This window comes from Mytilus trossulus, chromosome 8, assembly GCF_036588685.1.
Source record: "Mytilus trossulus isolate FHL-02 chromosome 8, PNRI_Mtr1.1.1.hap1, whole genome shotgun sequence".
NCBI lineage: Eukaryota > Metazoa > Mollusca > Bivalvia > Mytilida > Mytilidae > Mytilus > Mytilus trossulus.
The window spans coordinates 68,376,493-68,399,452 of record NC_086380.1 but is presented as its reverse complement, the minus strand read 5'-3'; the positions used below and the strand labels follow the sequence as shown (position 1 = coordinate 68,399,452).

Below are 22,960 nucleotides of genomic sequence, written 5' to 3'. Positions count from 1 at the left end.
TGACTGTGCGGTACGGGCATCGCTCATTGTTGAAGGCCATACGGTGACCTATAGTTGTTAATTTCTGTGTCTTTTTGGTCTCTTGAGGAGACTTGTCTCTTTGGCAATCATACCACTTCTTCTTTTAATATGTATATAGACTGTGAAGTTATATTAGTATATAAACTCATCAGTGACGTTCGAATCCAAAAAAGTTAAAAAGGCCAAATAAAGTTCGAAGTTGAAGTGCATTGAGGACCAAAATTCCTAAAAGTTTTGCCAAATACAGCTAAGGTAATCTATGTCTGAGGTAGAAAAGCCTTAGTATTTCAAAAAATTCAAAAATTTGTAAACAGTAAATTTATAAATATAACCATATCAATGACAATTCATATAAGTAAACAATTGATTGTATGTCTACCCTAACGTTATAGTAATTTAAATAAAGTTGGATAATTGCAGCTTACAATGTAGTCAGGAGTGAATCCAGTCATTTAAAAAAAAGGGGAGTGTCCAACCATATGTCCCCGTTCATATGCATTGATCGTCCAAAAAAAGGGGGGTTCCAACCCTTTCCCCTTTGATCTGCAACAGAATGTAGTCAACGACTTTTTACAGCTACATGTTCTATATACAATATGTAGTATACAAAACCGGCGTGAAATGTAGTTAACAAATTTGGTTTTATTTGTGTTGATGGGATGGTGTCTCGTCTCTATCTAGTAATCTAATTTCATATACAATCGGCTAAGAATGCAATTGAAATTTTCGATAAGTGTTTATAATGTACTGGCCTTCAAGTCAGATTCTTAATATAAGGTTTAGTGTGAAAATATTCAATTATCGGTACTAAACATATACTGTTTAAAGAAACATAATATATAAAGATGAAATGATATTGCAGGGGCGGATCCAGCCTTTTAAAAAAGGGGGGTTCCTTACCTAGGACTAAGGGGGGGGGGGGGGGGTCCAATTACAGGACCCCATTCAAATGCATTGATCGTCCAAAAAAAAACCTAACCCTAACCCCCCTTCTGGATCCGCGCCTGTATTGTACGTTAATTTGTAATAACAAATATTGTTTAAAATTCACTGTTCCAAGTGCCCCAGTGAAGTGTATCTACCTTTAACTATGTAACGCAGATCTATAAGTCAAAGAACGTAGTTTGCTGTGCATGAGGAATACATAAATTTGACATACTGTGAAGAATTGCTACTGACAATGTAGTTAGAGTATTTTTACAACTACATGGCTGTTTAATATCATGAATATATGCATGTACATTTGTAAAATACAAAACCAGTGTGAAATATAATTATCATTTCTGGTTTTGTTTTCGTTGATGGGATGCTGGCTCGTCTCTCTATATATAAAGACTCCACATCATATTTGATCACAATAATGCATAATGAAAATTCACGCAAAAACTTTGTGATTTGTGTTATTTTTTACACCTACAATTATATTTCATGCAAAGCTTTTAATTTTGAAATGGAATAAATATTTGTAAACAAATCCGAAGACTTTTACTTGATTAAATAAAAACATCAACGGTGCTATACGAAAACTGAATACAAACTAATTTGTGTTACTTACTTTAGGGAATATATTCTCTATATTAATACAGCTTCAATCCACGACTACATCGATCCGGATAGGGAACGGCAAATAGCTATAGAAGATAAACAAATCTTCTGTAATTATTAAATCAATTTCAGACATCAATTTCAGAAGGTTGTATTACACGCATAAACTACCGTTGTAATGATTTATATTTCCTTGTAGCAAATTACCACGAGAACATAGTCAGCTGCAAAAATATATACAAACGTTCGATTGGTTCATTGAAATTTTGGCTTAGTTGAGTTTATAAAGAAATCTAACGGGAATTGGCTTTTAACATTTTCACGCTTATACTAAAAGTTTATTTCTATTCCATTTAACACGATGTGCAACATGTATTAAATGTGTTGCATTTGCAATGACAAATTAATGAGGAAAAAAACATTTAAACGAACAAACAAACGAACAGAGGACGAACAACGGTCAGCTTTTCCTTATAGTTTTAGAATAATTCTATTGACATACAAAAAATTTCTTGGTTTTTCATAAACAGAAGATTATATGGACAGAAGAAGAAGTATACTTAACAACAAAATTATTTGCTTTACCTGTGACCGTTGGTTTTGTTTTCCCGTTTGAACGGGTTTACCATATAGTATTATTTTTTATTTTGTTTTTGGGAGGGGGGCTTTATAGCTTGCTGTTCGGTGTGAGCCAAAGCTCTGTTTTGAATTCCGTACCTTGACCTATAATGGTGTCTTTTATAAATTGCGACTTGGATGAAAAGTTGTCTCATTGGCACTCATACCACATCTTCCTATATCTACTTTAAAAAATGCCGTTCACATTCAGTTCATTTCCGATGCGTATATAGTAGCACTAACTACTGAACTTATCCATTCCATTTGGAACCTGTCAATCAAGATGTTATTTTTTTAAAAGTAAAATTAACAGTTACGAAAAGTTTGTAGATACCGTGTTTACATGTGGTTTCTTCATGAAATTCGCAAAATATTCACACATAATGTCAGTAATGGTACAAAAGAGGGACGAATGATACCAGAGGGACAGTCAAACTCAAAAATCGAAAATAACCTGACAACGTCATGGCTAAAAATGAAAAAGACAAACAGAAAAACAATAGTACACATGACACAATATAGAAAACTAAAGAATAAGCAACACGATCTCAGGTGCTCCGGAAGGGTAAGCAAATCCGGCTCAACATGTGGCACCCCTCGTTACGGACTCTTTCCTAAATCTTTTAAGAACACGACAAATATTGACGCACGCGGTTACATGAAGCATATACAAATATATAACTATCAGAATGTAAGTACTCATTTAAAATGAAGTTGATAGGCAACGAAATCTTAAATGTAGTACACGATAGGGCAATATCACATAAATCTTGCTACCAAATCTCGTGATGCTCTTTTTTACAGTTACTGAAAGTTTAGCGACACGATCATATGAGACGGACGGATGAATACAGAAGAACAGACAGACGTAAGAAGGCAGGACACCCCGTGTTTCGGATCGAGGAATGATATGTAGTTATTGAAGTTTGTGCAAGTCCCTGGAGCAATATATTAACGGGCTTTAAAGATGATCAAAGATGATTCTTGAAGAAAGTCTTTTTATCACAACGCTTTTTTTTTTAAAGTATCAGAAAAAACTTAGACATAAAGTTTTCATGTCCAAAAATTCGTACACTATAGTAGTATTAACTATAATAAAACGAAATAATGCTACACAGCACAGAAACGCAAACCCGAGGGACCCTGAAATAAATACATTGTCAAGTATTCTATACTAGGTAATCTGAGTTCATCAACATTAACTGTTAAATCCAATATTTGCTCGGCTATATAATGCATTGGTTGTGTTGTTAATTTAATCTAAGACTTGCCATTGCATTTTTTTCAGGAGATTATTACTTGGATTTGTAAGACTTATATGTTGGAAATGAAATCGTTTTGGCTTTATCATGAACTCATGACGCAGCTATAAAGTTCAATCTTCTAACAATATATTGTATACTGATCGCAGTGTATCGTAATTTTAATATTTTTCACGATCTCGCAAGTGATAACTAAGAGAGGGAGAAATCTCAGGTGCGAAATGGGTATTTATATTACTTTTGAAAGATAAACAGCAAAAAATAAATTGCACGTGTTCATAAATCAAAGCCGAAGCAATTTAGTAGAAATATGTAAACAATAACTGTCAGTTATTTATTAACTTTTAAGTTACTTCTGACGAAGAACGATAAATTTATTACATTGATGAGGCTTTGAATTAACTTTGAACTACAAATATCAGCTGTTAAACTACAAAATGCATCGTTCATCACGTTTATCATGTTTATCATGTTCAAACAATCTTAATTGATTGCCTTTTGTATTCTGTTTTAGTCGTGGTTTTGTATTAGTAAGACAAATGTCATTTAAAGGAAATACAAAGTTATGAATATTCAAACCTTTCCATAATTATTGTGTTACTTTCTTCTTTTCTTAATTGTATGCTAAAAAATGAGGTACAGAAAATCAGATCATTTCGTCTTTTTCTATTTAGCTATTTGAGTCTCTTGAAGTTGACTTCTTTGTTTTTACTTTATGTTCTAAAACAATATTTACGTATGTATTGTGCTTCAATATAAAAATACGGGGTAAACGTCGATGATACAGCCACCTTGTGACAGAAACAACCGAAAGACACGTGCTCGGTTTGACGATAAACCAGATATGCGCGAGATTCCATCACGGGAGAAACTTTAGGAAGAAAGCCAATTATTAATATGCCTTATAATTGCATATGTATTTTACTCTAGCTTTTAAAAAAATCAAATAAAAAACAAAACCTTTCGAAACTTAGTTCATTAGATAGAAATATTTTCTTTGGAAGAACCCGCCCCGGCCCCTTTTTCGTGCTCTCCGATTTCAACCTTTAAACTAAGCTTCCGAATCTAATCAAAATTTAAAACTTGCTATCTATGCAAGTACTGGACTAGCCATTGTCTTCATTTATTAAGAACATACACAGTTGCGTTATATTGTGTCTGCTTTGAGGGCCCGCCCCAAAAAAAGAAAGAAATAGCCTGACTCCAAGATACAATATTCCTGCATCACGTGATTTTTTCCACGTGGAGATTACGTTAGAATGAATACCGAATATGGATATAGTTATCAAAAGTACCAGGATTATAATTTTATACGCCAGACGCGCGTTTCGTCTACATAAGACTCATCAGTGACGCTCAGATCAATATAGTTAAAAAGCCAAACAAATACAAAGTTGAAGAGCATTGAGGACCCAAAGTTTCAAAAAGTTGTGCCAAAAAAGGCTAAGATAATTTACTCCTGGGGTAAGAAAATCCTTAGTTTTTCGAAAATTTCAAAGTTTTGTAAACAGAAAATTTATATAAATGACCATATAATTGATATTCATGTCAACACCGAAGTGCTGACTACTGGGCTGGTGATACCCTCGGGGACGAATCGTCCACCAGCAGTGGCATCGACCCAGTGGTGTAAATAGTTATCAAAAGTACCAGGATTATAATTTTATACGCCAGACGCGCGTTTCGTCTACATAAGACTCATCAGTGACGCTCAGATCAATATAGTTAAAAAGCCAAACAAATACAAAGTTGAAGAGCATTGAGGACCCAAAGTTTCAAAAAGTTGTGCCAAAAAAGGCTAAGATAATCTACTCCTGGGGTAAGAAAATCTTTAGTATGGAAAGTGAAACTACAATTCAAAACATAAAGTCCGAAGTCACATGAAGCCACATTAAAGAAAAATATGGATTGTTTTGGCAAAGGGTGCCATGGTTATCTTCTTCGTGTTCATAATATTTATGAAACATTTGCCACTGCCCCTTTGTCTGTTCTATAAATTCTTACCCCGAGTTTTATATATGTTACAGTGTTGTTAAACTGGAATCTATGAACACAGTGTAGTAATCAACCGAGACCCAGCTTTGATTGAAATACTTTTTTTTTCAAAGGTCTTTTTTCTTTGATTTTTTTATTATCGGCATCTTCATTTACGCTGCCGCCTTCAATATTCATACCTTACTGAGACTGTAATACATTGTTGTTATTTGTATGTGTGTTACCTTGTAACGGGATTGCTTTCCTTAGAAAATGTGGTAGATATTTAGTCAGCCGTAAGCGGTTGAGCTTAAGGAAGTCATGCTTCTTTAGACCTGTCGGTTAATGCGATGCCTTCTAACACAGAGTTCCGGGGTTCCTGGTGTTGACAAGCAATTTTGTAATGAAATGCATGCTCTATATAGCTATAGTTACAACCTGAAGATTGTGGTTGTTCTTTTTCTTAAATTGGCAATTGTTTAAGTTTGTAATCCCTCTTCCTCTGGTTCTCAGGGAAACCTTTTCTTTGGTGGATTTGGTCCTTATTTAATTATAGGTTATATTTTGTCATATAACGCAAACTTCTCAAGTATCGGGTTTCATATTATTTTTGGCTTTATCATGAATATTTGCCTTGAGTGTTCCTGATGAAGCTATGAAAAAATTCCGACAGATTTCAAATTTCTAAATAGTTAGTCATATCACTGCGGATCTTTTAAAATATATTTGTTAGACGAAGATTCATTTTGTACCTTCGTTGTGTAACCACACTTTTCAACACAACATGCAAAAAAATATGAGATGTGGTACAATGTATGCTTGCCAATGAGACAACTTTTATGAAGCATACTCTTTCATGGTTAATAATTTTACAACATTTTCGAACATAAGAATAAGGAGATGTGGTAGGCTTGCCAATGAGACAACTATCACCAAACTTCAAATGGAGTGAATGTAAGCTATTATAGGCCAGAAGACTAACTAACCGTAAGGCATTTAACAACGAGAGAAAAAAACCTCATATAGCGTGATGACAAAGGCAAAGTTTTATAATTTCATGAGTCCATAAGATTCCAATGGTTAACCTTTTGCATTCTCTGAGAAAGGTAAGACGAAAATAACTTGACAGAGTGGTCATTGTCCTATTTGTATATTCATAGTAGTACAATTTCTAATCGCCAAGTCCTTCTAATCAGTATCTTAATTTTGCTGTATAACTTGCTTTTTTTTTTCTCTGAACCCAGATTATGTTGTGCCCTAAATTTTTTTTTTTTTTTTTTTTATAAGATATGCTGTATAGTCACAGGCATTTATCTCAGGAATTGCTTTTCCTGCATACCTTAATATAAGGTATATCTTATCTAAAAAAAAATCTGAGAAAAGTGATCATGACTATACTGGTGTCTAATTATTTGTACTCAGTTCAATGACATTGGATAACAAAATAAAAAAGGTTCATTCCTAAAGATACAAATTTTGTGATCCCCAATTTGTTGAGAGAAAAAAATATTGTGTTCAACTAGATAACAAAAAACTATGTTCTGAATCCAGATTTCCCCAATACATCATAGTGTTGAATTTTGAAGAAAACAATAATTTGATGGCTTTGAAAAACTAAAAAAAAATCTGACTTAGACAAAAAACATACCCCCTTGGAATATAAAATGGTGTTCCTTTATGTCTTTCAATATGTTGTTATTTTTGGGGTTTCTCTTCTATATTTCTTTTTTGATATTTAATTCATAATATATGTTCATTTTGCGGAATAATTCCATCGTTTTTCCGATATTGGTTTTATCAAGGAAGATAACTCAGGAAGAAAAATTGTCAACATGCCATGGCCAGTTTAAATATAAAAAGAACTTTAGGTTCTTTATTATCAAGAACTAAACAATGTCAAAAGAAATCACATAGGTGTCTGTCCTCAGCACCAAGGTATGATCAATGCAAGACAAAATATATTTCGCCAGTTATGATATTAGATTTGCAAGTCTAACATTCTAACCTCTACAAGTTCAGCTGTTCAGACATCTTCGTGCACTGTACTGTAGTGTAGACTGTGTAGCCCAAATCAAGCATTCATGATGTCCTCAATCAGAACCAATCCCCTCTCTGATGAAATAATCAGCATTGACAGATTTTTTAAAAGGTCTTCAACTTCTGACAGCTTGCAATTGGAAACGTCAAAACAACATATCATCTTTCAAAGAAAAAAGACCTTAGAAAAAAAGCGGCTGACTAAATATCTACCACATTTTCTAAGGTCTTTTTTCTTTGATTTTTTTATTATCGGCATCTTCATTTACGCTGCCGCCTTCAATATTCATACCTTACTGAGACTGTAATACATTGTTGTTATTGTATGTGTGTTACCTTGTAACGGGATTGCTTTCCTTAGAAAATGTGGTAGATATTTAGTCAGCCGTAAGCGGTTGAGCTTAAGGAAGTCATGCTTCTTTAGACCTGTCGGTTAATGCGATGCCTTCTAACACAGAGTTCCGGGGTTCCTGGTGTTGACAAGCAATTTTGTAATGAAATGCATGCTCTATATAGCTATAGTTACAACCTGAAGATTGTGGTTGTTCTTTTTTTTAAATTGGCAATTGTTTAAGTTTGTAATCCCTCTTCCTCTGGTTCTCAGGGAAACCTTTTCTTTGGTGGATTTGGTCCTTATTTAATTATAGGTTATATTTTGTCATATAACGCAAACTTCTCAAGTATCGGGTTTCATATTATTTTTGACTTTATCATGAATATTTGCCTTGAGTGTTCCTGATGAAGCTATGAAAAAATTCCGACAGATTTCAAATTTCTAAATAGTTAGTCATATCACTGCGGATCTTTTAAAATATATTTGTTAGACGAAGATTCATTTTGTACCTTCGTTGTGTAACCACACTTTTCAACACAACATGCAAAAAAATATGAGATGTGGTACAATGTATGCTTGCCAATGAGACAACTTTTATGAAGCATACTCTTTCATGGTTAATAATTTTACAACATTTTCGAACATAAGAATAAGGAGATGTGGTAGGCTTGCCAATGAGACAACTATCACCAAACTTCAAATGGAGTGAATGTAAGCTATTATAGGCCAGAAGACTAACTAACCGTAAGGCATTTAACAACGAGAGAAAAAAACCTCATATAGCGTGATGACAAAGGCAAAGTTTTATAATTTCATGAGTCCATAAGATTCCAATGGTTAACCTTTTGCATTCTCTGAGAAAGGTAAGACGAAAATAACTTGACAGAGTGGTCATTGTCCTATTTGTATATTCATAGTAGTACAATTTCTAATCGCCAAGTCCTTCTAATCAGTATCTTAATTTTGCTGTATAACTTGCTTTTTTTTTTCTCTGAACCCAGATTATGTTGTGCCCTAAATTTTTGTGTTTTTTTTTTTATAAGATATGCTGTATAGTCACAGGCATTTATCTCAGGAATTGCTTTTCCTGCATACCTTAATATAAGGTATATCTTATCTAAAAAAAAATCTGAGAAAAGTGATCATGACTATACTGGTGTCTAATTATTTGTACTCAGTTCAATGACATTGGATAACAAAATAAAAAAGGTTCATTCCTAAAGATACAAATTTTGTGATCCCCAATTTGTTGAGAGAAAAAAATATTGTGTTCAACTAGATAACAAAAAACTATGTTCTGAATCCAGATTTCCCCAATACATCATAGTGTTGAATTTTGAAGAAAACAATAATTTGATGGCTTTGAAAAACTAAAAAAAAATCTGACTTAGACAAAAAACATACCCCCTTGGAATATAAAATGGTGTTCCTTTATGTCTTTCAATATGTTGTTATTTTTGGGGTTTCTCTTCTATATTTCTTTTTTGATATTTAATTCATAATATATGTTCATTTTGCGGAATAATTCCATCGTTTTTCCGATATTGGTTTTATCAAGGAAGATAACTCAGGAAGAAAAATTGTCAACATGCCATGGCCAGTTTAAATATAAAAAGAACTTTAGGTTCTTTATTATCAAGAACTAAACAATGTCAAAAGAAATCACATAGGTGTCTGTCCTCAGCACCAAGGTATGATCAATGCAAGACAAAATATATTTCGCCAGTTATGATATTAGATTTGCAAGTCTAACATTCTAACCTCTACAAGTTCAGCTGTTCAGACATCTTCGTGCACTGTACTGTAGTGTAGACTGTGTAGCCCAAATCAAGCATTCATGATGTCCTCAATCAGAACCAATCCCCTCTCTGATGAAATAATCAGCATTGACAGATTTTTTAAAAGGTCTTCAACTTCTGACAGCTTGCAATTGGAAACGTCAAAACAACATATCATCTTTCATGTCTATGTCGAATTCTAGTCAAATCGGCACTTGGTTAAATCGGCACCTGGTCAAATCGGCACCGGGTATAGTCAAATCGCCACCTAGTGAATTTGGCACCTGGTTAAATCGGCACCCTATGTAGTCATTTGAGCACCCATGCTAGATATGTTTAATATATATACATGATATATGTTCTGTTTCAGTATTTTGAACAAAAAAATAAATTAAAGAAGGGGTCATCTATATATTGACATATTTACATTTTATTGTCTTTGTGGGTGGGTGTGGGTTGTTTCTATCTTGGGAGTCCACTTTCTACATGCAAGGTCATAAGATGTGCCCCGGGAATAGGTCACCTTTTCAAGCTTGAAAATATGTGAATAGGTTAGGAAAACTATCAGAAATAAATTCAGAGTATTGGTTGTTAAAACAACAAAAGGGTTAATTATTTTTAACTATAATAAGTTAAAGATAAAAAAAATTAAAAACAATAAATATAGGACTTCATTAGCATGATTAGTTTAAACATATTTTATTGTTCCAAAAATAGACAAATGGATTAGACACAAGTTTTTCAACTTTCTAAGGACTTCATTTTTATCAATGTTTCTAATTATTCAATCCAAACCCAAAATAATTAAAAATAGAAAGATTAATAGAATTTTAGAATCATTTATATGTTTATCTTATCATTTATTATTGGATGCCGATTTGACTAGATGCCGATTTAACCAGGTGCCGATTTGACTTTTTCTATGGGTGCCGATTTGACTGGGTGCTGATTTGACTTGTACCCGTCCATGTCATCCTGTAAATAATGTGTTTTCGTACTAATCACAATTTTCACTCAGTATGGTTTTCACTGTTGAGTTTTTATTCAGGTATACTCAAATTTAAAAAGCATGTCCTGTAGATTGATTTTAGGTATCTAGTTTTTTTGTCAATGCATACTATGATTTTTTATTGTTTCCGATTACTTTGCAATTTTTGTATACACTAGTAAAAAAAACAGCGTCATATGTTTTCGTATGAAATAAAAATTGGATCAGTACACGGACAGGAAATGACTTCAAAATCTGGAAATTAATATTTTCTAAGGTTCTGGTGATTGCTTGAATCATTAAAAAAGTTATTAAATACTTTTCAGTACCAAAAATTACTATTAAATAGTGTAAGGTTGGTGTTTCGTGTGCTAAAATTTTTAGATTTTCATTAAATTCAGATTTTCTAAAATAAAATGAAGTTTTCAAAATTAAGGATTAAATATAAAAAGTTAAGACTCCTGTCAACTTCATGTATCAAGGATCTATAAAAAAAAAATATCAATGAAATATTGGATCATTAGATTTTGAACAACCATTTTATATAAGAACCCTGCTAATTTTAACTCGATGGTTTGTAATTAAAACAGCCAAAAAACAAATGAAAGTCATATGTTTTGAAGAAACGGTGTCTGACTTACAAAAATAATATCCGAACTTTTTTTAACCCTTCAGAATTTTTTTCCACAACTATTCTAGTGATGCATATTTTTGAAATTAAATAAAAATGGCTAAATAGGTCAGTTTTATTTAATTTGTTCTAATGTCTTTAAAAAGCGATGTTGAATATTTTAAAATATGTCAAGTTGTAGTGGTGTTATTGTTCTAAATATAGAAACAGAAAAACATGCCACAATGTACGCATATACAGTCGAAAACGACGAATGTGTGGTTGATACGAAAACATATGACATACGAAAACATTTATTTCAATTTTATTCTACAATCGTAAACAGGGATTCTTTTGTGAATTATTGTGGATAAACAGATTCTAATTATGATCAAACAATTCAGTCATTTGTCTCTAAGACTGGTAAAAATAAAGATTAACATTGCAAACAGCTATCAAACTTGTCACAAACTGTTAAAAGTTAAAAGTAATTATCTTTCATATTTTTTATTGTTGTAATCTTCATATTTGTACTCCCAGCGAGTTAAGTTTTCATCTTTTGTTTTAGTGTTGTAGAAGTGGGGAAACCATGTGAAAAACAAAGTGCTGACAAAAGTTACAGTACAGGGCAGGTAAGAGATACCTCAACATAGGATGCAGTGTGATTGTGAAGGGGAGATAATACATACATATAACATGAAGTGTTATGGGGAGATAATGCATGGGAAAGCATTAGTTCAATAATTTTAATTATAATAACATTTCAGGAAACATGACTGATATGACAGTTAATAATTAAATAACAATTAATAATTAATTATTTAATAACTCTACAAAGAACTGCAAAGCTGGAACCATACAATGAAAAAAATGATAATGTTACAGAATATAGATTTCTGGGCACACTAATATAAAATAATGGAAATCTAAATGCAAAATTGGGTAAATAACACACATAATGAAATTGCTCTTGCTAGAGTTTGCAGACAACCTTAGGGACGACATCAAAAGATCTATGTAGGATAAAAAAATTAAAGCAAATAGTTTGGGGTGGGGGGTCAACATTGCTGCAAGTTTTGTTAATCCAAAATAGATTTTACATGTATCCATATACATGTAGGTGAATCAATTTTTCCCAAATTAAGTTAAGAGGGAGGGGGGGGCAGTGAAAAAACTATGTGAATTAAGTTTTGTATCCTTCATTGAACTTTTGATGTGGTCCCTTATTGAAAATTTGTAAAAAAAACATTTAAATTCATGATTCATCTGTACCCTTAAAATCAACAAAAATGGTATTCTACAAATAATAAGGAATCAAAGTTTCTCTAATATTTGCGCTTATTTTCACATTTATTGATTGGTTAAAAAAAATACATTTTCCTCACTAGTGAAAATTCTGTTCACCGTATATGATTGCTTGAAATTTAACTGTAACGTTGAATTTTCTTGGCCTTCTCTGAATTTTCATATTGAGACATCATGAAAAAAGGCGACCATTCCTGATGACATCACTAAAATAGAACACAATTTTCTTCAAGTTTTTGAAAGGGAAGGTTACAAATCTTTAAAGAAACAGATTCCCCCATTTTAACTTGTGTATACAGATATTTCTCCACTCTCAACAGTTACATTTTGATTAATTAAAAATTAAAATGTTACAGTGGTGGAATGTATATTTGTCTTTTAATTTCAGACATTTCTCCACACACTCTTTGATTACAGAGGAGTTATTTTGTACCCATGGGTTGCCAATGTTTACGAAATGGATCCAGAGAAAAAAATTGCTAGCAAGTTTGTATATATTCATAAGCAGTCATACTGAAGTTATTTTATAACTAAAATTGTAAAGGACTTTATCCTAATTTCTTTCTAATTATTAATTATTCAGTCTTATTTTCTTTTATAATAAAGATCATGAAGATGAATAGAGTATTCATAGAGCTCATTTATTCTATTGTTACAATCTTCACTATAATTTCTTCACAAAATACAAAAAAAATCATAAAATACAAAACAAAAACCAACATAAAATACAAAGCATAGTCTAGCAGGGACCACACTAGTGTTCTACAGGCTTCAAGTAAGAATGAATTCGACCATTGTTCCCAAACTGCTAACAAATCTTAGTAATCAAACTAAGAAAAACAAATCAGTAATCACACTACCTTCATGTTCTATACTAATCATTTATCTAGATAAATTCCAAGATTTTGCACACAGTAAACGTTGCTTAACACATCTCCAACAAATTTTAGAGAAAAAACACCTGATTTTGATATGTAGGTGCAAAGATGAAAAATTCTGTTTTGCCTTTGTTAAACTGTTAAGTTAAATGGAAAGTAGTTAAGAAATATTATGTGCACAGACTGACACACAGACATTAAATTGCTCATGTATCCACAAAAGCATGTTAAGGGAGCTCCTGGGTATTAATTAATTTTTTTTCTAATATAGGATTTTGCTTTATTTTTTTTTATGAATGAACTTTATCATATACTTGATAAAATGAAATAAAAATTGGGGTCACTTTTTATTTAAGCTTACAATCTGCCTTGCATTCATTTTTGTAAATGTCCTTTTTTTCTGTTGAACTAATAAGAGAAATAGAGGTAGTAGCGATATAAAAAATAACCTAATTACAGAAATCACTTAAATTTTACAATTATTTAGTTTATGTACAGCTTATTTGATAACAATAATAAAAAATATAGGTCACCCATGAGTTAAAGAAGATATTTCAAATTTAATTTTGAGCTTTTACAATGATAAAAACATATTTTAAAAGTAATTTGGGGCCAAACCGAATAATTTTTTTGGGTTGATTTTTGTACCATATCATAAAGATAACTAACAGTGTAATAAATAAAATTTGTAATAAAAAAATAAAGGTTTAATTTTTTGCTGAAATTTTTGTACCCACGAGCCACCTTAAATCATGCAATTTATAACTTATCACTAGCAAGAAATAAATGTCATTTAATATTTGGGTGGAAAAAAGAAAATAACATCATACAGAGTATGCCACTTTGATTTTAAAATAACTCTTTGGCATTGAAGGAAGAGAAAGTATGAATCTAAAACACATATCAACAATTTAGTAGCAAGTTTCAAACAGTTGTGTTTTAATTTTAATATTGTATAACATTATATGAATAACATATAGCTGAGAGGGTGATAGAGCAGATTGGTACCCCGAGAAAACATTGTCAACTGCGGCAAAGCTCTATCACCCTCTCAGCTATGTGTTATTTAATTTATTATACTGAATGTTCTGTTATTACTGTTGATTTTTTAAAATTCAAAGTAATAAACTGTGACATCTTGTACATAACCATCCGTATTGAATAAAGCGCACACTTGATCAAACCTCTCCATGAAGGATAATAGAGTATTTGCCATAGGATAGTGTCGTATTGAATAAAGCGCACATTTGATCAAGCGTCTCTTTGAAGGGTGATAGAGTATTTGTCATAGGACAATGTAGGATAGAGTCGTATTTAATAAAGCGCACACTTGATCAAGCGTCTCCGTGAAGGGTAATAGAGTAAATTGACACCCTCGTATTAGCCAATCAAAATCTGACATTTTGACATGAAGTATAATAAAACCTGATAGTATGATTTAAAATTTTTACTAATTATTGTCTTTCAGAAAGAAGGAAATATTTTATCAAGCTTTAATAGATGACCGGGATCTTGAGTTTGCTGTAAGTAGTATTGGTATTATAGTATTTTGTAGATAGCGTTAAGATCACAGCTTCATAACATAACAGGGAGATAATTTTGGTTTAATCTGCTGAACGATTTAATCAAGTTCCTTTGTCAAGGCAATAATAAGTCTCTATGATGAAAATTAGTGTATGTCAAACTGCTATATATATATCCAATGATTTTTCTCCATTACATTCTGACCATTCCTTTGGAAATTTTCCTTTCTGCTTTTTATGCGAACTCTGGCACTGAAAATCACCCACTTTAAGGATGTACTGCAGAGATGTATTGTATAAACATCAATTTTGAATTTACAATCTTTCTGTATTCTTTCAAAAGAAATTGTAAATTCTTAAAAGTAATTTTAGGCATTGCTTTGTCTTTATATGGTTGTGAATTTCCAAAATTAAGGAATCTGAAAGATAAAAATAAAATGATCCAGGATTGGAATTTTGTATTTGAGCCAGATGTGGGTTTCATCTTCAAAAGACTCATCAGTGACGGTCAAATAAAAAAAAGTTGAAAAGGTCTAATAAAGTATAAGTTGAAGAGCATTGAAGACCAAAAAATCATTAAATTATTTCATCTCACCTGTTCAATTTACAGAAAATTTTGCATTTCCATTACCTTTTTGGATCAAACACTTTTATAAATGATTAATATTTGTTTGAAGATTTTTAAGAAGTATTTCTGTTTATTTAAAATAAAATGACAAGTAAAACCTGTTGTTTTAACCTGCTCATCAGGTTGCAAATGCCTCATATTCAATCTTAATAATATCACATTTTCCTTAATTGGTAGCCATATTTTGATATCTGTTTTAAAACTATGAAACTTTATTTTTTGCAGAGAAAATATTTAAAAGAAGAAAAAGTAACATATTTACCAAGTAACAACACAAAGGGCCTAACTGCTATACAAGGTAATCAGTGTAATTCTTAAAAAGGCCAAACTGTTATTCAAGGTTGTTTGCTCAATTTTTAAAAGATTTACTTTTTCAACACTATAAAATTTAAAAGTTAAAATAATATACCGAACAACACAAATAATTTACTACATCTTACCATATCAAATAACAAATACTGCCACAACTTTTTGGTTTTGGTACAAAACATATTAAATTTTGAGCATACCCTTATAAAATTTACAGAGAAATTTTTCATATTTGAGGCATCAACGAAGATTTCAAATTCACAATTTCAAGATCAAAAGTCAGAGATTAGTCTATAAAAAAGGGAATTAGACAAGAATTTGATACAGAAACTGAAAATCAAAGTCATGTTCTTTGTTTTCAGGTGAACTATTTGAATTCTTTGATAAGCAGAATCTAAACATGTATTTAGACTTTTGACTTTTGACCAAGTTTTTAAGATGGTCAAATCTGTGTCTAAATTAAACTTTGTTTGATTTCAACCAAAAATACTCAGCTGGGTTCTTTGATATGCTGACTCTTTCTATGTTTTTGGAGTTTAAGCTCATTTATCAAATATTATTGAACCCAAGCAACCATTATGATTACAGGATTAGATTATGTAGCCCATGATGACATTCTGCCGTACACAGGGGTAGACAACTGTCCAATAGAACACCCATGTCTTTATCATTTCCTCAAATATGCTTCTTTCCAAAGTAAGTATTAAAACTTGTATTGTTATAAATTAGGCTGTTAGTTTTCTCTTTTGAATTGTTTCAATTTATTCATGTTTGAGTCTTTATACAGCTGACTAGAATTTTCTCATTGTTGAAGTCCCATATGTTTATTTAAATATAAGGAGATGTGGTATGATTGCCTATGATATAACTATCACCAGAGTTCAAATAATCAATATAAGCAATTATAGATAAACATATATAGGGCCTTCAACAATGAGAAAAATCCATTCCATGTATAGTTTTGCACCTAGATAAGTGGTATAATGACAAAAACATGATAATAAAAATTGTAATAAAAGCTGAAGAACACAGTTATTTTACATGTTTTAAACATCATGTACATATAAATGTTTCATAAAGTATTTTAAAAATTTCATACTGACTGTCCCAAGTCCTTCACACAAAAAATCTATAAACCAATAATTTTAAAGCTCTGTGGTCACCTAATTCATGATTTCTAATAATTGGAGTACAAGTTTGGGTATGTTAGCTTGTCAACACATTCAACTACTTGTAAATCTAGCTAGATTTTCTCATTAATAAAATTGAGAATGGAAATGGGGAATGTGTCAAGGAGACAACAACCTGACCATAGAAAAGAACATATTTAACATACATGTGAGTTTAACTGATATGGTAACATAGCTTTATTTATTAACAGGTCCACATTATAAAGGACAACCAAACTTATATAAACATCCATGGTTAAAAGTATATGATGTTTATAGAGAAATATCAGAAAATATAAAAGTGACAGTAATACCAGCTTTCATGGGAATAAAGGTAAGCTTTATTTATAAGAAGGTTGTACGGTGACCTATAGTTGTTAATGTCTGTGTCATTTTGGTCTCTTGTGGACAGTTTTCTCATTGGCAATTATACCACATCTTCTTTCTTATATTTACTAAGATTGTGTACATAATCTGTGATCTGATGTTTAACATAGCACACAATGGTTTAAAAGTTTGCTAGCCATGATTTGAGAACCACCACAAACTTATTTTCAGCTTATAACTCCCAAAAATTTGTGAGTGAAAGGATATGTTGGATATCATGGGTATTGGTCACTGAACTTGCAACCCTTTGACAAAAACAGAAAGAATCTCCAACTTTTGGCAGGGAAATGAGTAATCCTAATAGTCCTAATTAACTAAGATCAAGTCTAAGGCACCTTTGTCATGAAAAAGATTCAAACCTCAATTTTTTTTTCTGACATCAAATTTCATACATGTATCCATGACATACTTGTTTAACTCTTTTTATTATGCTACTTGTAACTTCACAAACCTGCTCATATTGAAAATAAGCTTTCAACTTGATGGTTATAAGTCTTATACCAAAAAAAATAATAAAAAAAAATGAAATGTATGTATTTTATAGTACAAATTATGTATTTGTAGATTTATATATTCTCTTTTTCAGGATAATAATTATTGGGTAAGATTTCATTTTATTTTACACAAAACACCAGGAGTAATGGTTTACTTTGTTTAAAAAAAAACAACACATTAGCTTAAAAGAAACCTTAATGTCATCATCATCATACTTTCTTTCCTCCCAAAGGAGATTGACAAAATGCATATGAATTATGTACAATTACAAAGTTTTGAAATTAGATAATAGAATGTCACTAAATATTTTGAAATCAAAAGTATATACAGTCTTCAGTATTTAAGATACGAACATCCTTTGTTAAGAATGTCTAAACAATGCTCTGATGTTTATTTTGGTGGATTGAGGAAAAATATGTTTCACAGCAGTTATTTAAAAACTAGATTTTATGATTTTAAGAAAAGTCTGCATTCAAACAAATTTAAATTGTATTTGGTTGAATGCTTATATTTGTGGTTTACCTATAACCTTATGAAGTCTGTGACAATATCCAACTAGAAATATAAATGAGGTTTCAACTCCCTGAGAGTCAACAATTTAGTTGTTCTTAGCGGCATTCTACTATTACTTTAAGGTCCTTTTTGGTCATACTGTTTCTTGACTTTCAAATATTTGGATTTTAGCTTTACTGATGAAGGTATATTCAGAAAAGTGCTTTGAACGCATGAAATATGTTAAATATTGTTTTAATTTTTTACCTGAAAAATAAACATATTATTGGACTGATATGTAATTAAACATCTCAAGAAATATACCAAATTACAAATCACACATTCAGATATTTTCTTACTTTATGCTCAAACATTTTTGTAATTTCAATAAATTAAATGAATATTTAAAATATTTAAAACCTAAACATGCATATCTATCAGTTTTTGATTATTTCTTTCTTATTTCAGTGGAGATATACTATACGTTTAGAAAATTTAGGATCAGAAACAGTGCAACTAAGACATAGATCGTGGAAAATTTATCCTAAGCCTGGTGCACCTATTAGAAAGATAGGTAGAGGTGTTGTAGGGGAGGTATGTTAGAAATTACTTAAAATCTTAGAGACATGCAGATCCATGATTTTGAAAAATGGGGGCCTGAAACATAATCATTTTGGAGTTAGACATGTAAAAAATCTTTGCATCTTTCTGCTCTGTGGTCAGGTTATTGTCTCTTTGACACATTCACCATTTCCATACGATATAAAAATACTGGATATCTGTTGGTTGATATCTGGTGTTTTTGTTTTAAATTTTTATATACTGAATAAAATATATACAAAGATAAATATTGCAAAAAAAGACAACTTGAATTTTGAATTTTGAAAGCATCACTTGTGTGCAGCAAATCCTGAATTATGATGAAGAACAACTGGTGATGAGGTTTCTGACTCATTTTTGGTTAGCGACCCCTAGAGGCTAGGAGTTCTGTAATAATGTGTTTTAACTTTTGAAAATCCTAAAAATTTACGAAGCTGGTGATAAGTTATTTGATATACTGGTAAGATATATATAAACAAGTAGATATTGAATCTCAACCCCCTTCAACCAGAGTCAATTATGGATATAAAAATGGTGAATACAAGACATACAATGATCTTTGGAATAGAACAAGGTCATATATTCACTTGTCTCTGTATAAAAAACCATAAGAAAAAATCCTATATTATGTTTAAATTTATTAACTATGGCCACTCAAGTTTTCTCCACCATGAAAACTTACCACCATGAAATAACACATTAATGCTGAAAATAGTGTTAAAGACCAATCAATTAATCAAAAGTTTACGTACTGTATTAGGTAATCACCCGCTTTTAAAGACATCAATTTCTGTTTTGTTTCAGGAACCAGTTTTATCACCTGACTTTCCCTTCTTTCAATATAGCAGTCATATTTCTTTACAATCTTCCAGTGGATACATGAGGTAGGTGTCATTAGTTGTATGTCTTATATTTTCTTTACTGTCTGAAAATTCTATGATCTCATGATAGCCTGCTTTACCTCAAATTCCAAGATTGCTTAGTGAGATTTATTAAATAAAGGCAGAAACAGGTAAAAATCATAATTAAATTCATAACAGACAATACCAAAAAGTAAATAAGAAACATTATTACATTGGTTGCATTGAATAACATTGATTTCCCAGTTAAATAAAAACCGACAATTTCACATGTGAATAAAACATGTTTTTTTCACTCTCTGACATCATACAACAATAGGCATTTTCAAGACGTCGATAAAGGTGGATCAAAACAAATTGTGAATGCATAGAAAGAAGATATAGTTCCTTACATGTTTTACATTAATTTCTTTTTAGAAAGGCATTTGCCATCTATACTATTAAATGAGAAGACCTCATTTTGGGGAATTACAGAGTTCAAATATCGAAAAATATTCAACTTGTGACCGAACAACACTGATAATGTTCGTGCATTAATATGCACATTTGTGAATTAATGTGTTGTTTGGTCACTTGTTGAATATTTTTCTTTATTTGAAATCTTCTATTAGCTTTTCTATAATTAGTCTACAAAACCTGGGTTATATCAGATGCTTTGGTAAGGTTAGCAGAACTTTTACAGTTTGCAGCTCTAGGGGCAGCCATTGTGTTGATCAAATTGAGTGAATTTGAGATGATAAGTCTCATTCAACCGAGAGAAATAATACTTCATTGTTTCTTCGTCAATTTAAACATATCTTTGACATTTCAGTCATCCAAATTGTGAAGACGTTTCTTAAACTTTGGATGGGATGACTTCAATTTTACCATAAGATAACTTATTTTTCAATGTTTTTTTTTGTAAGCAACAGCTCTTTACTATCCACAGTATTATACGCAATTCAGTCATAAGATTTTTTTTTAAAAAGTACCACAGTATATTAGATGTGACAGATAGAGAAATATACCATAATAATTTTTATATTTGCTGTCTTCAAGTTCATAATTCATTTATTTTTTCATTTTATTTTCAGAGGCAACTATGTAATGGAAAAGCAAGACCAAACAACATTTAAATGTAAAATACCAAATTTTTCTTTAGAAAGTACAATCGATATGGACATTAAGAATGACACAATTGACTAATAAATTACTTTTATATAATTATTGTATCCTAATTCTTGGTTTAAATATTGATATTTTGCTCGAAATTTAATATTATTTGAGAAAATCACATGCTGTAAACATTATATCTCAATTAATATATAAAGATTCTTAAATTGGCATCAGTGGATTATTGGCTTTATCCAATGAATATAGTTAAAGTATCGAATTATTAAATCTAGGTAACGGACTGTAATCTTTGATTATTTTATTATCAAAATTGGATAAATCCAATAACCCATGAGTAACTATAAAAAGTAAAATAAAAAAAATACTGAACTCTGAAGAAAATTCAAAAAGGATATTCCTAATCAAATGGCAAAATCCAAAGCTCAAACACAACAAAGAATGGATAAAAACTGTCATATTCTTATGCATGTAAGAATTGGTTTCATGTTACCATATTTGTATGGGGACGATGCACAAGAGGAATCAAGAGTTTTAGATCATGTATCTCTAAGGGCACACAGTCCCTTATACTTTTGTTCATGAATACAGCCAGAAAAGCATTCAGAATCTGTGATGTACAATAATCCTTTCCGAAAGGCAGAGGTTGTGAATGCTTTTTTGTCTTGTCTTGACGGAGTCAAAAAGCGAGACATAGGTATGCTGTTTCCGGCGTCCATGACTGTGACGGCGACATTGTCAACAATGTATTAGTTTGTGATTAGCTCAGTTTTATGGGGAACCACTAGTGGTATGTCAATGATAATTGGTATGCAGATGTATTACTATTGCCACATCTCATTGCCATGGAAATTATTTGGCTCCGCCCCCTCAGTCATGGTCTATTGACTTTGAATGGTTTTCTTACTTTACATGTATTAGTTTGTGTTTAGGTCAGTTTATGGAGATCCACTTGTGGTACGTCAATGATAATTGGTATGCAGATGTATTACCATTGCCACATCTCATTGCCATGGAGATGTTTTGGCTCCACCCCCTCAGTCATGGTCTATTGACTTTGAATGGTTTGCTTACTTTACATGTATTACTTTGTGATTAGGTCAGTTTATAAGCAGGCAACTGCGGTGCACAAATCGGTGCACAAATCGTATCATATAAATGCCCATTTGGTGATGCAATATTGATTCTAATTCATGTTATAATGTTTTATATGTGTCTGTTGTATTCAAGACATGTACATTGTTTTGTTGAGCTGCAAGGTTCTCATTTCCATCAGATAGTTTTCACTAGACTTCGACCTCATTTCACTAATCAGTGAACAAGGTTAAGTTTTTGTGGTCAAGTCTATATCTTAGATACTATAAGCGATAGGTCTACTACATCTGGTGTATAGAACAATTGTAAGGTGAACATATCATCTGACTTTCACTTCATTACTAGATTCAGTTGTTGAGGTTTTCCTGGTTAAGTTTGTTTCTTAGATACGGTATGCAAGAGCTCAACTATATTTATTTAAAGCATTTAATGATTGTAATGTGAACGTGTCTATCTGACAGGGTTCATCTGACCTTTACCCCATTTTCAAGGGTCGTTGATCAATTAAATGTTAAGTTTTCCTTGTTATCATGGTTATATATAGGTCAAATATATTTAAAGAATAACTATAAGGTGTAATGTATTGGTTTATCTTACTTGGCCTATTTTTTTTGGTGCAGTTGAAGTTAATACCATAGTTGTAGACAATGCAAACGAATGTGCAGTGAATGGCCAGTTCGTTATTCGATATTCCAATATCCAACTGGATGCTTTCTCTAGATGTGGTTGAAATCAATAAAAATGTAAACATTTGCTAATATTCAATACATGATAATCAACTTATTTTTACAGTTCGTTCTTTTGTTGTACTGTTACACCACTATCCTGGCTAAGAAGAGGGCTGTGAACCCACTTATATGTATAATCCCGCTACATTCTGTCAAGTGAAGAGCCTGAAAATCACTTGTTTTCGTTTGTTGCTGAACGTGTTAATTACTTGTT

The 22,960-nt window shown here is 31.5% G+C and overlaps 2 protein-coding genes across 3 annotated transcripts in view; one reads left to right on the top strand and one right to left on the bottom strand.

Moving 5' to 3' along the window:
- The window catches only part of LOC134681320 (protein unc-93 homolog A-like), a 44,975-nt gene extending 43,305 nt beyond the window's left edge, over positions 1-1,670 (bottom strand). For both annotated transcript variants that reach the window (XM_063540894.1, XM_063540895.1), the window contains exon 1: positions 1,577-1,670. The gene's annotated coding sequence lies outside the window, so the exon portion shown is untranslated. The remainder of the gene's footprint in view (positions 1-1,576) is intronic.
- A 7,681-nt stretch (positions 1,671-9,351) lies between these two features.
- LOC134682080 (polymerase delta-interacting protein 2-like) lies at positions 9,352-21,016 on the top strand. Its single transcript, XM_063541681.1, has 11 exons — positions 9,352-9,482; positions 11,736-11,799; positions 12,861-12,958; positions 14,819-14,873; positions 15,727-15,799; positions 16,399-16,506; positions 17,192-17,313; positions 17,953-17,967; positions 18,822-18,947; positions 19,758-19,837; positions 20,887-21,016. The coding sequence occupies exons 1-11, from the start codon at positions 9,385-9,387 to the stop codon at positions 20,996-20,998; spliced, it is 951 nt and encodes a 316-aa protein (XP_063397751.1). The 5' UTR covers positions 9,352-9,384; the 3' UTR covers positions 20,999-21,016.
- The last annotated feature ends 1,944 nt before the right edge of the window (positions 21,017-22,960 follow it).

Bases quoted from the DNA above. Each gene is read 5' to 3' on its own strand.
- LOC134682080 (XM_063541681.1), top strand. From the start codon at position 9,385: ATGGCCAGTTTAAATATAAAAAGAACTTTAGGTTCTTTATTATCAAGA. The intron at 11,800-12,860 runs GTAAGAGATACC...TTTTAATTTCAG, and splicing joins AAAGTTACAGTACAGGGCAG to ACATTTCTCCACACACTCTT. The intron at 14,874-15,726 runs GTAAGTAGTATT...TATTTTTTGCAG, and splicing joins ACCGGGATCTTGAGTTTGCT to AGAAAATATTTAAAAGAAGA.